Source organism: Haemorhous mexicanus, chromosome Z (assembly GCF_027477595.1).
Source record: "Haemorhous mexicanus isolate bHaeMex1 chromosome Z, bHaeMex1.pri, whole genome shotgun sequence".
Taxonomy (NCBI): domain Eukaryota; kingdom Metazoa; phylum Chordata; class Aves; order Passeriformes; family Fringillidae; genus Haemorhous; species Haemorhous mexicanus.
The window spans coordinates 55,146,500-55,162,830 of record NC_082381.1 but is presented as its reverse complement, the minus strand read 5'-3'; the positions used below and the strand labels follow the sequence as shown (position 1 = coordinate 55,162,830).

The 16,331-nt window shown below is 37.1% G+C and overlaps 1 protein-coding gene across 5 annotated transcripts in view; it reads left to right on the top strand.

Annotated features, from left to right (window-relative positions):
• Window positions 1-16,331, top strand: part of FOCAD (focadhesin) — a 92,452-nt gene that overhangs the window by 17,425 nt on the left and 58,696 nt on the right. For all 5 annotated transcript variants that reach the window (XM_059836849.1, XM_059836848.1, XM_059836845.1 and 2 more), the window contains 6 exons: window positions 1,814-1,915; window positions 4,690-4,894; window positions 7,103-7,309; window positions 7,750-7,837; window positions 8,494-8,696; window positions 13,963-14,220. In XM_059836849.1, the coding sequence (XP_059692832.1) occupies window positions 1,814-1,915; window positions 4,690-4,894; window positions 7,103-7,309; window positions 7,750-7,837; window positions 8,494-8,696; window positions 13,963-14,220 (1,063 nt within the window). The remainder of the gene's footprint in view (window positions 1-1,813; window positions 1,916-4,689; window positions 4,895-7,102; window positions 7,310-7,749; window positions 7,838-8,493; window positions 8,697-13,962; window positions 14,221-16,331) is intronic.

The following is a 16,331-nucleotide window of genomic DNA, read 5'->3' as shown; positions in this document are numbered from 1 at the left end:
GTTATTGAAATAAGAAGCTGCTATAACCCTATATGTCTTTACAAGGATTGTGTACTTTCAAGGTCCTGGCATTGCATTCTAGCCTACTGCCTGATAAGGATTTGGTCTATGATGTTGTTGGATTCACGTGCTAGACAAGCCACAACTTTTTTTCCTCTTGCGTGCTGTCATCTTTGGAAAGCTGCAATGAAGCAATAACCTTAGCTTTTCTAGTCTGTGCACAGATTGTAAAAAACTCTTAAGTTCAGTAAAATATTTACAGGATCTAGGATGGTGGACATATGAAGAACATTAAGTAAGTTGACAAATTTTTGAGAAATGAATGTGAGAAGTGACAGCCCCAAATATGAGGGCCAGACCTGTAATATGCATCGTTTGTGTTCTTAGTAGATGACATCTGTTTTCTGAACACATTTCAAGTAGTCCATAGTATAAGCCAGCTTTCTGAAAGAACTTTTGTCTTCAGATTATTTGTTTGCGCGAAAAGAAACATATGTCTTCAGAAGAAAAATTATTTGATGAGCAGTGGGGGAACCAGTATTAAAAAAACCCTGTGTTTTTAGCTGTGTTGTAACTACATAGGAAAGAAAATGAGAGTCATTAGGTATGTAAATACTCTTCAACCAGCTTTCATTCTTTGATGATCTTCACAACCAGTCAGTTGCCCAGGACTCAAAAAATCTTAACATTGAAAATGTAAAAAAAACATAATGAGGAACACTCTTTTAGTTTAAGCATAAGTCTGCTAGATGGTGATTTTTCATAAATTGTGTTTTGCTAGGCATAGCATAACTCTAAAAATTCCTGATTTTAGTAGGTAAGTATTACCTCTTTTGTTTAGCTAAGGGAAGTCTTAATGTACCATCACATTATGCATTTTAAATTTGCCAGGTAATGGGAAAAATTAGACTTTTATTCTTTTATAGTGTTCTTTCAGATCTCACTCACTTCACTTTTAACTGAGTTGGTTCAGTGCTGCTAAAGATGAAGCCCATGGGTTATTGCAGTGTTATTGGAGATGAGTGTGTCTCAGTAAATGTTGTCTTCTCTTGTAAAAAGACTGTTGGAAATTTTGGCTTTTTTCATCCTCAGAAGTTTTTAAAACAATGGTAATAAGTGAAATAGCATTGTAAATCCTAAAAGTCATATCTGACTGTCACTCATGTAATGTCTGAAACTGAGGCAATGTCTCTTGAGATATACACCACTTCAAGGGATAACTGAAATCATCCACTACTCTGTAGGCAAAACTCCTTTAAGGTCTTGCTGGTGCGTAGCACAGATTTGTTGCACCTGTGAGCTTGAAAGATGGTTAACCAAACTAAAGGTGGTGGTTTGCAGCAGATTTATGCTGCCTTTCTCTGCCTTTCAACTTACAGCCTAGAATGGTTTGAGTTGGAAGGGTCCCTAAAGGTTGCAGCACCCCAGTCCCCAGAAGAGACACCTTCCACTAGACCATGTTGCTCAAAGGCTCATCTAGGCTGTCCTTGACCTGTAGGGATGGGGCATCCAGAACTCTAGGCAGTAAGTTACTCTAGTTGAATGACTTTGGTTTTGTTTCTGAAGAACAGGTTATGTACTTCACCTTCCTAGATTTTCCTCCACCTGGAGGAAATTTTTATCTCATTTCAGAAGTTTTGAGAAAATATCTTCTTTTGGTAGTGTAGCAATCTTAGCAAAGCTGGTAAAGGGAGTTGGTGAAAGGAAGAGGTTAAATTGGCTGTTTTGACAGCCATGCTTATAAGATAGTTGTTTTTTGTACTTCCTTTCTGTGTTATAGATATAAATGTGATTTTTTTTTTTTGTCTTTCAGGAGCACTCCTCATCCGTTAATCACTGTCCTAGAAAACAGGCCTGATTGCTGGCCAGTTCTACTACAGCAGATAACCACATTTTTCCATCAGTGTCCAGAGAGGTAAATGAATGAAAATTTTAAAAAAGCCTAGCAAATGTAGACAGCTGAACTACATCACTGTAACTGTTTTGTTGAAGGCAAACAAGCTGTAAGAATTCTGTCTTTTGTGAAAGATACTTGTAAAATGTAATTATACATTTACAATGTATATATTTATAATTTAATGTATACAATATATACATATTTATAATTTACAATTCACAATTAAAAATAGTATAAATAATAATTATTAACTAATTAAATACCGATATAATCAATTAAATATCAATGTCGTAGCTTTTTGTCAACTATGTAGATAAATTTTGTATGGGTGTAGAATAACTGGTGCAAAACTGGTAGCATATTTGATTTTTTTTTTAAAAATCAGCAATTTGACTAATCAGCTTTGTAAAAATTTTGACTGCTTAGTCATAAAAAGTAAATACAGTGCACTGTAACTCATCTATACAAAATGATGGGATGATGAAGGAAAAGTGAAGATGATTAAATCACCAGAAAGGATGAGGTCTTGAAAAACTGTGTATCCTTCTGATTAAAAAAATAGAAAAAAATCAGGGGGACAGCCTTATTACAAAGCATCATTAAAATGACCAAGTACCCCAGAGCCAACAATCTTAACCTTTTCTTTGTGCTTACCACTAAGGAATTTGTCCAATAAAGCTTCAGTGTACGACAATGAATCTGTGACATTCTCAAAGAGAACTGTTTTCAATGATTTTACACCTATATGTGTGCTTTTCAGATAAAAAGATCCCTTTTTTCCTATTTTCTGAAAGACTAATAACAGAGTAATAGTACAGAGAAATTGGTTTCTCTGTTCTCTTGCTCTTTGTAAAGAAACAAGTTAATTAATCTCTTAAATTTTTGGTGGGCTTAGATTACATGATCAATAGTAAGACTTTCAAGCAAAAGTATGTTTTGCTCAATTTAATTGATCCCAATATTTTTCAAATGTTGTTAATTCTTTCACTCAGCTGCTAAATCTGGGTCTCACATAGAGTCCCCTCAGATATATAAATGGAGTGAACTGCGGATTTTTTGCTGGTGGCTTCTTTTGAATGAAACCAGAAATTTTTCTTAGTGAAAAGGAAAATATGTGACATTCCTCTTGGTGCTCTTTGTTCAAGATTTCTGTGGGTAAAGTGCTAGACTGAGAATGTGGAATCACAGAATAATTTAGGTTTGGAAATGCCCTTCAGAACATGGAGTTCAGATTTTAACCTAATGCTATCAGGTTCCCCACTAAACAGTGTCCCTGAGTGTGGTGTAAACAAGCTACGTTGATGTAGACCTATTACTGAATGCTTCCTACAGTTTTGCATCAAGACTGACTCTTGATGCAAAACTGTAGAAACTTGTTTAAAACAGATTTGTGATTTCTTGTTGGTGTGCTGGATGTCAGGAAGGCTCTGCAGAGGGATTTGGACAGCCTAGATCTATGGGCTGAGGCCAGTATGTTGTTCAACAAGGTTCAACCCCAAATGCCAGGTCCTGCACTGTGGTCACAACAATTCCATGGAGTGCTACAGGCTGAGGGAAGAGTGAGTGGAAAACTGCACAAAGGAAAAGGACCTGAGGGTGCCAGTTGACAGCGTCTGAACATAAGCCAACATGTGCCCATGTAGCCAAGAAGGCCAATGGCATCCTGGCTTGGATCAGAAATGGTGCGGCCAGCAGGTACAGGACTAGGAAATGTACTTGGCACTGATGTACTTGGCACTGGTGAGACTGCACCTCAAACCCTTTGTCCAGTTCTGGACCCCTCGTGACAAGAAGAACATGGAGGATCTGGAGCAAGTCTAGAATAGGGCAGTGGAGCTGGTGAAGGATCTGGAGCACAGATCTGATGGGGAGCAGCTGGGGATGTTTTGCCCAGAGGAAATGAGACTGACAGGTGACTTTATCGCTCTCTGCCTGAAAGCAGGTTGAAGCCAGGTGGGGGTCATCCTGTTCTCCCAAGTAACAAGTGACAGGGTGAGAGTAAATAGGCTCAAGTTGCATCAAGGGAGGTTTAGATTAGCTATTAGGAAAAATTTCATCATGGGCTTGTCAAGCATTGTAACAGTCTGCTCAGGGAAGTGGTAGAGTCACCATTGCTGGAAGTATTCAAAAACATCTGTAAATGTAGCACTTGACATGGTTTAGCAGTGGGCAGAGGTGATTGGACTTGAGCCTAAACAATTCTATGATTCTGTATTTGTTACTGTATTGACCATCAGCTTTATTAGATTCTTTTAGTAATGTCAAGGTCAGCTTGTATTCCTAACATGGGCAAGCCAAAAGATTTGTTCTGTGATAATATTTTACTGGGAAGCCAAATTGGTTAAAACAGTTCCTGTTTTACTTAATTGTATTAAGACCATTCTGCAAAAACTGATAAGTAAAGGATGACTCCTTTTTACTGAAATTATGTTTTGTGTGTTTTAAAATGATATTTCTCAGAATGGCACATTAGTCTGTTATGACATTCAGCAAGGAAAGTCACTTTCTTGAATTGACAAGGAAAAAAAGAATAAAATTAGGAATGTTGTAACCTGCAGGTCCATATTGAGTCTTTTAAAAATTGCACTTTGAGGTATGGTTACGGCATTGGGTGTCATGACAGTACTTAGATATGGTAAGTCCAAGTTTTTTTGTAAGATTTAGTAATGTCAGCACTTTTCTGTTAACTGGGTCTTGTGAATTTTTGCAGGTAATGTCACATTACTTGGGTTTCCTTGTAGCTACACTTTCAGTAGAAAGCATTCATGGCAAACTTATTTCTTGAACTACAGGGCAGAGGGTTCATGTGTTGGCATAATGGCTTCATTTCTAAGATACCTGTATTGTGAACCATCCCAGTTACGGGAATATGCTGAACTGCGAATGGGTTTACTTAAGATCTTACTGCAGCCTCGTGGACCAAAGCACAAAGAAGCACCCTCCCCGCTGGAGTGTGAGATTCTTCCACTTCTGTGTGATTTGATTCCATGCTTGCAGGTACAGTTGTTGCCTGACCCTACCTTTTACAAACAGATATTATCAAAAATAGCAGTATTATTATTATTGTCTTTCAAGTGTGCAAATATAGCATTCTTTTCCATTTTCTGTAGATGCAATTTGTTGATAATATATAAATCTAACAAACTGTCTCTTTCTGGTAGAAGGTAAGACTTTATTTCTTCAAATCTGATACACCTGCTAAGATAGGAATTTAAACATGTTTACCATAATTACTTCTGTTTCATTGCCTCAGTTAACATACAGTAAACTTAGAAAGACAGTAATGAGAAAATTTTCTTAAATGGCAAGGTATTTGTCAAAACCATACAGTTTTAACTTGAAGTGGATAATATTAAAATTAAACAAACTATATGAGAAGCATGATCTAAGTACTTCTAGATATTCCTTTCTCACTCTTTATAACTGAGTGATTAGTGGGTCTGAACACAAAATTTAGTCATTCTGGAATACGCTGAAGGTTTTGAATGTTTTTTTAAGTCACAGTGATGCATGATAGGAGCTAGGGATTTAATCTTACAGTCCCCTTTGGTTACAGGCCTGTGATACTGGTTAAACTTAAAAGCTCTGCTTTTCCTCATGCTTTATTGTGATACCAGTTAAGCTTTTTTGGGCCTATCTTTTCCTTCTTCTTTTGACATTAGGAGAAAGCTTCAGATGTATTTGGCCAAACATGAGGTGCTTTGACATTATTGCTATGGAGAGAGGGTTCATTAATATGAATAATGTAAAGCTAAGCAGACTTCTTATAAGAATATTTAGTAGCTTCTTTCTTCTGTGGTGTTTTACTAGAAAAGTCTTCTTTGTACTCACAGCTACTTTTAACAATCTTTTGGAAAACATATAGCATCCGTTATACATGTTTATCTTGGTTCGGGTGTATTCCTTATGATGATGGGTACATGCTGACTTTTTCTAGTCACAGAAAGATGTCTGATTTTGTCTCAATCTTACCCGAGCTTCAGTATAACATCGTGTCTTAAATGTAGGACCGAGCTTCAGACTTGAAAACATTTAGCCATAAAAGTGGCACTGAATAAAACTTACAGAATTAGTTTATGAACCTTTCTTTCCTTCATACATGTTGGCATTTCTTTTTTTTTAAACAAGAAATCAGTTCTTTTTTTTTAAACAGAAACCATGTTTTCGAACTTGTATTAATACTTGAACATTTTTGTCTTGCCTGAGATACAACTTCCACAGTGGAAGGTACTTCCTTCAAGAAGCCTGTTTGATAGACTTTTGTTACCTGTCAATTCCTTCCTCTTCTTTCTCTGAACCTCAGGTTGTTCGTATACTTTCATTTTAGTATTAATTTAATCCTCTATGTAATATAAATGCTGGAATGTTTCCCTGTCATTTTGTTTGACAGTATCAACCAAGCTGTCAGAAGTACAGCTCTTCACTTGTAGACTTTTCTGCTGATCAATTCAGTGAGATTTTTGCTTAGAGCAGATTATTTATAGAACAAAAAGGGAATAAAAATCAGGGTGCTATGCTTAATGCTAGCTCCAGAGTTTGTATTGAAACAGTGTATTTGTTTGGAAGTAGAGTTTTCAAGGACAGAAAACACTGTCATCCAATTCATGGGGACTTTCTAGAGACAATCTCCTTCTTGAAACCTCTTTAGCAAGCATTCAGATATCTAGATACTGTTTTTGGGTATCACACTTCAGCTTTTAGTTTTTGTGGTAATTAGATTGCATGGTGTTCTAGAATCAAATAACACCAGTGCCTTTCTCTTTTGAGACAAATGTTAAAATCCTGGTTATTTTATAAAGGAGGCATTGTAGAGCCAGATGTTTCCGTTATAAGAATATTTACCTGCTTAATGAAATCCCCATTCACTTTTTTTGCTGTTATGGAAGCCCCAAGAACTGAGTTAATGGCTGTGCTTTTGAATAAAAAGAGCTTTTTCTCATCAGCTACCAAGAAATATTTTAATTCTTTCACATGTTTCTCATTTTACTTCAAAATATCAAATAGCAGTTCATAAGTTGTTTTTTTCAGGGAAGTTGAATAAGGGATTCCTGGCATTAGTTTATACAGATGTTTCTTCAAAGATTTGGTACTATATGCAATAGAAACACAGCAGAACTAATAGAACTAATTCTTAGTAATGCATTGATAGGGATGGGCACCTAAATCATCATTTGTCTTTGTTTTGTTTTAACCACTTCTCTGCAGCTTAAAGACTTACTGCAAGTTACAGAAGCCTTGTTTTTCCTTCAAGAGCTGTTCCTCAGCCTACTACGCTATCCTTTGTTTTGGGAAGTTCAGTTATCCCAGCTTAGTCTTCAGCTGTTATGCTTCTGTGAAGTGTGTTTAAATGTGACAGGAGAATGCTCATCTTTGATCTCCCTAATAGAGGACAACTTGGAGCTCCTAAAAGAGGTAAGAGTATATGGTAAAAATGTAAAATAGCTTTATTAAATATAAAGATTGTCATGTTTAAGGCAGTAGAGACACTAAACATGGCATTCACCTGAAGGTGACCAGTGTTGATTTCAAAAGTTTCTAATTTTTTTCCCTTTTTTTCAGAAGGCAAAAACTTAACTGGTTCTGTATATATCAATTCTGTATATGTTAATCTTTTAGTATGAAAATTTGTTTAAAGCGACTTACAACAATTTGACAAAGTAACTAAATGTTCTAATTACTTAGTTAAAATGCTATTTCCACACAGTTATGTTCTTTATTGCTCTGTCACTGCACGTGCACTTACTATGATTCATGAAGATAATCTTACAAAGTTTTGGTAGTTTCCTGTTTGTTCTGTTTACTGTCACTGAGAAACAGAAGAGACTTGAAACTTTTTTCTTTTTTCCTTGTAGGTATTTCCCGTGGACCAGTATATAGTTGGGCTAGCACTTCTACTGCTGCAAACTCCGGAAAGTCAGCAAAAGTCTGTCTTGAGTCTAGGTAAAGCTCTTCTTGTGAAAGAGGAATCCATACTCTTAAAACTGTGTCTTGTGCTTATTTCATAAATATGAAGAAGCAATCATTCCCCTGGAGTTGGATTGGGTGATGAAATGGGCTTTCTTTATAAGCAGAATTTTTCCTGAATTTTAAAAGTAATGGCAGTAAAAATAATTTTTCCTACTACACTGACTTATTTCATTGATGTTACTGTATTTTAAGCTCCCTGCTGTCTTGGAGCTTATTGGTTTCATTTTTGAGCCAACAGGATATTCATATTCTGAATACTGAGTGGTTTCTTTTTACAGGTATTGAGAGCAGGCATGACAATCATCGCAATCATCGCAAAAGCTGTGCTTTTGACTTAGCAGTTTTGATTACTGTAGTTGTTCCAGTAAAAACAAAGGTCTGTGCTACATTTAATTTTTGTATTTTTTGCTGCCATCAGGTACTTTGCTATAAACAACAGAAATGTGTGTCTCTCTAAATGAAAAACAGCAGAAAAAATCTTTTACTTTTATATACACATACAGTAGATCTGGGGACCTTTGCTCAAATGGAGTGTTTCCTAGAAATTCCTGTGCCATGCCTAGAGGTACCAATATTCATTCATTTTTTTCCTCCTTGACCTCTGTTTTTCCTCATCTTCTCTTAAATAGCCTACAAGCTCCTTTCATGTTCAGAAACCCAGGACATCTCAACCACAGCCCTTACTTTGGTGATGCCTGTGCTACAGATCTTATCTTCTGCAACAGTTGGAGACTGCCTATCAGGGGATGTTTCTGGAACTACCAGGCAGCAGCTGGCTGTAAATCTTTTGGGAATATTAAAGGAGAAAGGTGTGAAGGATAAACAGGAATCGGTAAATTGATAAAGTTTCTTTCCTTTTTTGGGGGCAGGTATGAGAGGCATTTAAAATTTTTTCTGCATGAAGCCTAGCTGCTTGGGAAAGACTCTGCATGTGTGAACTTCTTTGTGTGATACATTCTATGAGAATGCTTGAAAATATGTAAAGTCCATAAAATTAGAGCAGCGGTGAAGTGAAAGTTTGTTTCTTTGCTGGATATTGGTTTTTCTTAGCAAATGAGATTTTTTTACTTTAAGAGACCCTATAGATTGAAGAATTCACCTGTATTATTAAGCAAGTACCAGGACTTAGCAGAAACCAACCATATTTACTCTGTTTCTTTCTGACTTGTTTATTCTCTGCATCTCTTTTTCCGTACTGCTGTTTGTGAGTGTTCCATACCATTCTTTCTACCTCGGCTGAAGAGAGTTACAGAGCGCCTAAGTGTCAATTGGCAAATTTTGTCTCATTAGCCTGAATCTTTTTATATGTTCTGTTGGGTTTTTTGGGTTTTAGTTATTTAGTTATGTCTGACTTCTCTGCCATCTATTTGTTTATCCACGCTGTTCCAAGAACAGGTGACAGCAAATCTCTTTGATCAAGATGTGTCTGGCAGTGGAGTAGCAAAGCTCCCTTACTGCTTTATAGCCCTGTTTTGTGTAGAGAGGATGTGATGTGACAAGTTGGAGCCAGATATAATGCAGTTCTGAGTCCTGCCACTTCTCCTTGACCTGGAGTCCTCCACATACTTCAACTTCTGTTTCTTCAAATCTGAAAAGGCAAGCCCATTCCTAATAGAAAAAAAAAAAAAACCCTTTTTTAAGTTCACAAAAATGTACACTTCATGGTCTGCTCTGAAAGAATAGACACTGGGATGACAGTGGTTACAGTTCATTTCCTTCTAATGGGACTTTCTGGGTGCTGGCCTCTACAGATGCCAGTGGAGGTTTGTTTCAGTGAAATATCTTCATCACATGTCAGTCCTCTATGCTCTGTGTCACTCACACACATTTTCTTTTCTGTTGTGTTTTAGAAACTATTTTAGTGTCTTGTCATAAGACTACTGTGTTACTGTACAAGATTACAGTGCATTGCGTTACACTGGCTTCCTGTAATAGGACTTGGTTGTACTAATTTTAGTTTTCTCTTTGCTTCAGAAAAACATGTGAAAGTTTTTCTGTTAAAGGCTTAAATAATTTTTGATTACTAACTTTTTCTGTTAGCCATGTTACAATGGAAAACAGTTGTCTTTGCTGAGAATTCCCTAACAGTTTCTTCACCTGTGTCTCACTAATTCTTGCAGAGTTCATAGCAAGTAGCTTGGCAGATCTTTGGTAATTAATGGTTCTCAGTACAAATGGGGAGAGAATCATTTTGCCTGATCATTGTTTGAAATAATTATGCTGATAACCTTTGATTCTCAACTAAAACATTAAAAAATGTAGACTCTCTTTAATGGTCCCATGATAACAGTCAATTTGTGTTGTATGATCTCAGTGCTAAGAGAATAAAATCTTGATTGAATTATCCTTAGTCTGGCTTCATATTGGAAATAGACAAGAAAAAAGGTAGTAAAAACAAAGCAAATGCTACGTCCCCGTGAAGAAGCTTTGAGCAAGTGTATAAGAGCAAACATGGTTAAGTTATGGTGTATTTTAATAGAGTCACAGAACAGCCCAGGCTGCAAGATCATCTGGTCTAGCTTTTCATAGGAAAGGAAGCCTAGATGAGATTATCTAGTATCCTATCCATTCACATTTTGAAAACATCCAGTGATGGGGACTATACCATGTCCCTGGAGAGGTTGTTCCAGTGAATGATTGTTTTCACTATCAAAAATGTCTTGCTTGTAATGTTATCCCTCAGCTTCTCCCAGGTATCTTGTATCCATTGCCCTTTGTATTCTCCATGTGGCTCTTTGTGAAGGGAGTGCTTCTGTCCTCTTAGTAACTGCCCTTCAAGTACTGGAAAATAATTACATCCCCCTTGAGCCTTCATTTCTGTAGGATGAAAAGACCTGACTCATGGCACTCCTTTGACCCATCTTCAGTCCATCCACATCTGTTTTGGAACTGTGGGGGCCAGAAGTGGACACACTACTGCACGTGCAGTCTGACAAGCACTGGTGAAGTAGGATGGTCACATCTCTCTCTGTTAGCAGTGCCCCCATGGATGCATCTCAGGATCCACTTTGCCTCAGTAGCTGCAGCAATCACTGCTGACCTGGTGTCTGTGTGTTGTCCGCTGGGACCCCCGGGCTCCTCTTGGCAAGGCTGTTCCACAGCTCTTGGGTCCTAGCCTGGCCAGGCTCTTTGGTTTTGTGCTCCCAGGTGCAGGACTCTGCACTTCCTTGGTTGAGCTTTGCACAGTTCTTGTGGCCTGGTCTTCCAGCCTGTTCATATCTCTGAAAGGTGGCTCTCCCTGCTGATGAGTCCCCCTCAACACCCAGTTTAGTCACACAGAAACGTGGTGGGGTTCTTTTGGTCCTATCATCCAGATCATTCATGGAGATGTTACAACATGAAGCCCAGTACTGATCCTTGGGGGGCCCCACTTGGGACAGGCTGCCAGCCTCAGTTAAGCACATTGATCAGGAGAAAAGGAGGTATTGAGAACCAGCATTATAAGTAACTTTTTCCCTGTCCCGTCTAGTAATGGGCCTATGTCTTCCCTGGGCTTCTAGTTACCTACTTATGTATCTGATGAGCCATTTCTTCTTTTTGATATCTCTGACCAATTCCAGTTCCAGCTGAATCCTGACCTTCATGTGTGCCACCCTGAAAATCCTAGCAAGGATCTTGTAGTCCCCAGTGGGTATTTGGCCACCTTTCCATTGAGGATGTGCTTCTTTTTTTGCTTTTAACAGCATTCAGAAGTTAAATGTTCTTTAATGGCTTTTTTTAATCTTTTGCATTGATGATAGTGGAGAATATTTCTACCTTTCATGCCATGATTTTGAAAGTTAGGATGGGGCTAGGCCTTCATGTATGCTTTGCCATTGAGGGATTTTATATATGTATATATGTGTGTAGAATGTGTAGATGTGTGTGTGTATGTATATACACACACAACCCCCTATATATATATATTTGTGTTGATAGACTGAAATTTTATACTTAACTCACTTGACTAGAGCGCAGCAATAAAATAAAATTGTAACCATAGCTTCCCAATAAAGGGAGAAGGGAGTGAGTACAATTATGTAGCAAAGCCTTTTGGGAATGTAATGTGGAATGGGAAATATCAATATAATATTTCAGGCTCTACCAATTTTTAGCAGTTTTTCTCAGGCAGTTAAAAAAATATAAAAACAAAAAAAAGAGAACATCACTATCACAAACACAAAAAAACCCCACAAACAAACAACACCCTCTCAAAGAGAACTCCAAACAGCAGAAAACTTTTCATAGTCTGCTCTTGATTTCAAGACCTGTTATCTTCTACAGGCAGGCAACTAAACAGTACATCTTACGGATCCTGGAATTCTTATTAGACCTGTGTATGTCCTTGGATAAAGTTTAAATATCTTTTTCAATAAATGGAAGTATCACAGCTGTACCCAGAAGAGATTTTTGGCTCCAAGTGATCTTACCAGCCAGAGGAGATAGCACTTTAGATTGCCTCTTTTTCACTTAAAATAGTTGTAATATGTAAGTAATGGAATAAGCTAATTTTAATGTAATTTTCTAAAAGTAATCCAAAATACAAGGGCATTCTACCTTCCATTTATCCACATTCTACTTTCCTGTTAGCCAAAATAAATTTACATTGAATCAAACAGTGTGATTAAAATGAAATTCTGCAGTTTTAATTAGAACAGCTTTTACCACTCAAAGTCTTTTTTTCCTCTGGTTATTTAAAGCTGAGTGAACCCATGCCTTTTGTATGCTGAATTCTGCTTTCAATGTTCATTTGGAGATCTCTTCTCCAATACTTTCTTCACCTCATCTTTATATAAATGTTCTTCACCTGATTACTGCCTGCTAACTACTTTCTTGATAATGTAAAGATTTTTTCTAAGGAAGCAAATAATTAGTGGGAAAGATGTCATGTCTTGTATTAAGCTTTCATGTTTTAATGAAAAACTTTGAACTTTATTTTACAGGAGCTATAAAATATATATACCCTTATATAAAAATCTGACTTAAAATAATTCCTCATTTGCATTTTACAACTTTCCTACTGCTAAATGGTATCTACCATGACTGCAACTGTTACTGACAAGGTTATATTTCTTCAGAAGAAATCTGTGAAGCAGTGGGGGAAGGTTTTGGAAAATCCTTTTAACTTCAGCGTAATAGTATATTATCCCTATATTCCTGGTTAACGCCTAGTTTTCTACCCTGCAGTGCTTAGTACAAATGCCAGAAGTTAGCGTGGCCTTGTCTTAACTCCCTATGAGTGTGATTAATAAGTCATGTTCTACTAATACTTCCTTATTTATTAGTCTAAGTGATTGATATGTATAGTTGATAGCTTTGAGAACGAGGGTTGTGTGTCAGACCAAAGAATGATGAGAGAAATACATAATGACTTGATGACATATTTGAGGCGCTCTCGAGGAGAGAAAATTCACCAGACGATCAGGAGCAATGTCCGAACAAGTCCATGGAAATAGTTAACATATAGATGTATTTAAATATGGAATGTATATGTATTTGTTTCAGAAATATAACCCAGTCTGTTAGGTTACTGAGCAGGAATGCTTTGTGGAGAATTCCCTATGCCTCCAGGAATAAGCTGACATTAAAGTAATATCAGCTTTCTAATCTAACAAATTGGATTGACAGTTTACTTCCCTATTTTCAGTGACTAAACTGAAAGAATATTTTGTTCTGAGAAGCAAAACGCTTCTTAAACAAAAATGTTAAGTCTGGTTAACTTAAACCTGTGGTATTAAGTACTATTAAGAGTTAAGACAGTTTTTAAAAATGGTATAGGTGAGAGTTAAAATTCTGGGATTATCCTGTCATTGTAAGAAATGTAAGTTTTTAACATACTCAAGACTTCCAATGCCCATTTAGTGGGCAAGTAGCGCTGCAGTTACCATCAAGAACAGGAGTGATGGATGTCAGATAAAATGGGAACTTCTGAGCAGGGAATTATTAACCCATTGAAATCTGTAGTGCAAGAATTAATATAAAATATTTTGAAAAAATGTATCACAGTGTATTATTTATATTTATTGCATTGGGACCATAAAAAATGTTTTGGGTGTTACAATTGTTCTTTCATGGTATCTTATTTGTTTGAGACTTTAATTTGTTTCACTTCTTCTCAGGTGCCCTGCAAACTCCTTTGCCCCATAACCAGCTCTTACTGTTCATTGTATACAACCTGGAAGATCATGGAGCTCATGAAAGAGAAGTCTGCAGTTACTAAGTGGCTATCTTCAGTGAAGTCACTGCTACCTGTTAGCCGTCAAGTACCTGCCCATGTTTTTCTTTTGTTGGCTTATCTATTGATCCAAGAAAATGGAGACAGTCTTTGTGGTGTACTCCAGGCTACAACAGAAATAGCCAAGGCTGATTGTTCTCAGGTAAAGATTTATTTTTAGTGTTTTGGGAATTTTTCAGGATTTGGGTTGGATTTTGCAGCCTGAGAGGGGCAAGTCTGCCACAGCTTCATGATGCTAGGTCCAACAAGTGGCAAGGCTGCATCCCCAGTAGGTACAGTATGGAGCAGCAACAGTGTGTTGAGAACATGCCCTCTGGATCCTTGTCTCACCAGCTGCTGGCATCTCAACACTGCAGTTGCTGAGGGAGACTGCTCCTCATCCTGCACAGACGTGCATACACCTATACTCTCAGCTTGCTCTCTTTTGTGTGTCACTTAGGGCAAAATATGTATTATGTCTCTGTTTTGGAGGATTTTGTGGTTGTTTAGACTTAGGAAGGTGACTGGCTTATTTGTTGATTTTATCCCAGAAGCATGAAAATACAACATGAGGAAGCTGAAAAGGGGCTACCAATAATTTCCAACTTCTGGTGACCTTATGAATTGTTCTTTATGTACTTCTCTGGTTATTGGAAAACTACCAAGTTCCTTGTGACACCTTTATTCTTGCTTTTTAGAAATATGAGCATAGTCTTTGTCTGCTTCAGTACTGAATTCAAGCTAGAATTTTACAGGATGCTTAAACTTATCTCTGTAATCTGGAAAGACGAAGGGGGTTGTCTGGAAACAGCAACGTAATGCAGAAGGCATTGTACAGAAACAACCATAACTTATTTGTAAAACAGGCAAGAAAGAAGTGTTGACTCTGCTTTAATTCATGCCATAGAGACAGGCTTTATTTTCTTTGGGTTTTTAAAAATTGCTTTCTTTAAAGAGTTTGCATGTTCTACAGCACAAAAGTTTTAAAAAGTTACAATTTTGACTGTACTATTTAATTACATGTTGGAAATCTGGTGGCATAAAAATCTTATCTCCAGGAAAAACAAAATCCTTTGGGAAGCAGACAGAAGTAGAATGATTTTGCCAGAAAATAACACTTTTTACCTCCGACAAGCCATTTAGACCTCTTGTTGAGAGGAAGGGTGCAGAGCTAATCAATGAAAAGGGAAAGAATGTAAAATTTAGAGATAATGAAAACTGTGATCTGACTATGACAATGTGATCCTAAGCTAGAAGTCAGGAATTAGTCTTCCAGATACATTTCCTCATGTAATTGAGACAGGTTTTTGAGGGAAGACACTGTCACTAAGCTTAAGGAAACATAGATGCTTTGTTGACCTACATTTTTTTTTCAAAGTAGTTATTAAAACTTCAGTTTCTCACTTAAGTAGAAAGCACCTAACTGTGCTCAAAGGTCAGGAGTAAACAAAATGAATTGCACTTCTGTGTAAAAGCAAAGCTGAAGTGATGTAGAACCACCTGGGTATCTCTTCTTCAACTTAGTTTTTTCTTTCAAATGTTTCTGTAAGTCAGCTTTCAAAACTATTAGGAGCAGTACACCTCAACTATGAATAGCTTGACATGTCCACTAAATAGTTTGTATCCAAGGATCCAGGTCCCAGTCCTTGTAAATTAATTATTCTCTAGGAAAAAGGTAGGTAAGACATACATCTGCCCTGTTGTGGGAACCTTCTTTGTCTTCTGATCCAAGCTGCTGCAAGTGAAGCAGGTTTCTTCTTGTGCCTAGCTAGCTGTGCAAAAATTAGCTCCAGATGCTCTGGGAGCAGATTTCAGTTTTTGTGGACTATCTCTAACCTGTTTTGTTGCATTGGGTCTTTGAGTGGGATGATGAATCAGTGGCATATTACAGGAAATGCTTTGGATTTGGAGGACTAATGCTTTTTTTATTAACTATTTTATATAGTTGTTCAAAATGCAGTTTAACAGTCATACAAGAAAAGCAATAACTTGCTGAAAAACTGCCACTGAAGTAATGTGGGACCTGAGCAGAATGGCCTGAAGCCTGATTATAGGGAATGACTGTTGTGATTTTCATTGGATTGATCTAAAACAGCTCCATTGACTTCAATGAACAGGTTTAGAGACAAATCAAAGAGCTAATCAGCAGAATTATAGAAGCTTTAAATAGATACAGGGAAAGTGATTTAACCTGAAGCTATTCATGTTTAGCATTGTGTGAGTGGGTTTTTCTGATCTGTTTATTCTTATTTTAAGACAAAGTTTTGTTCACAA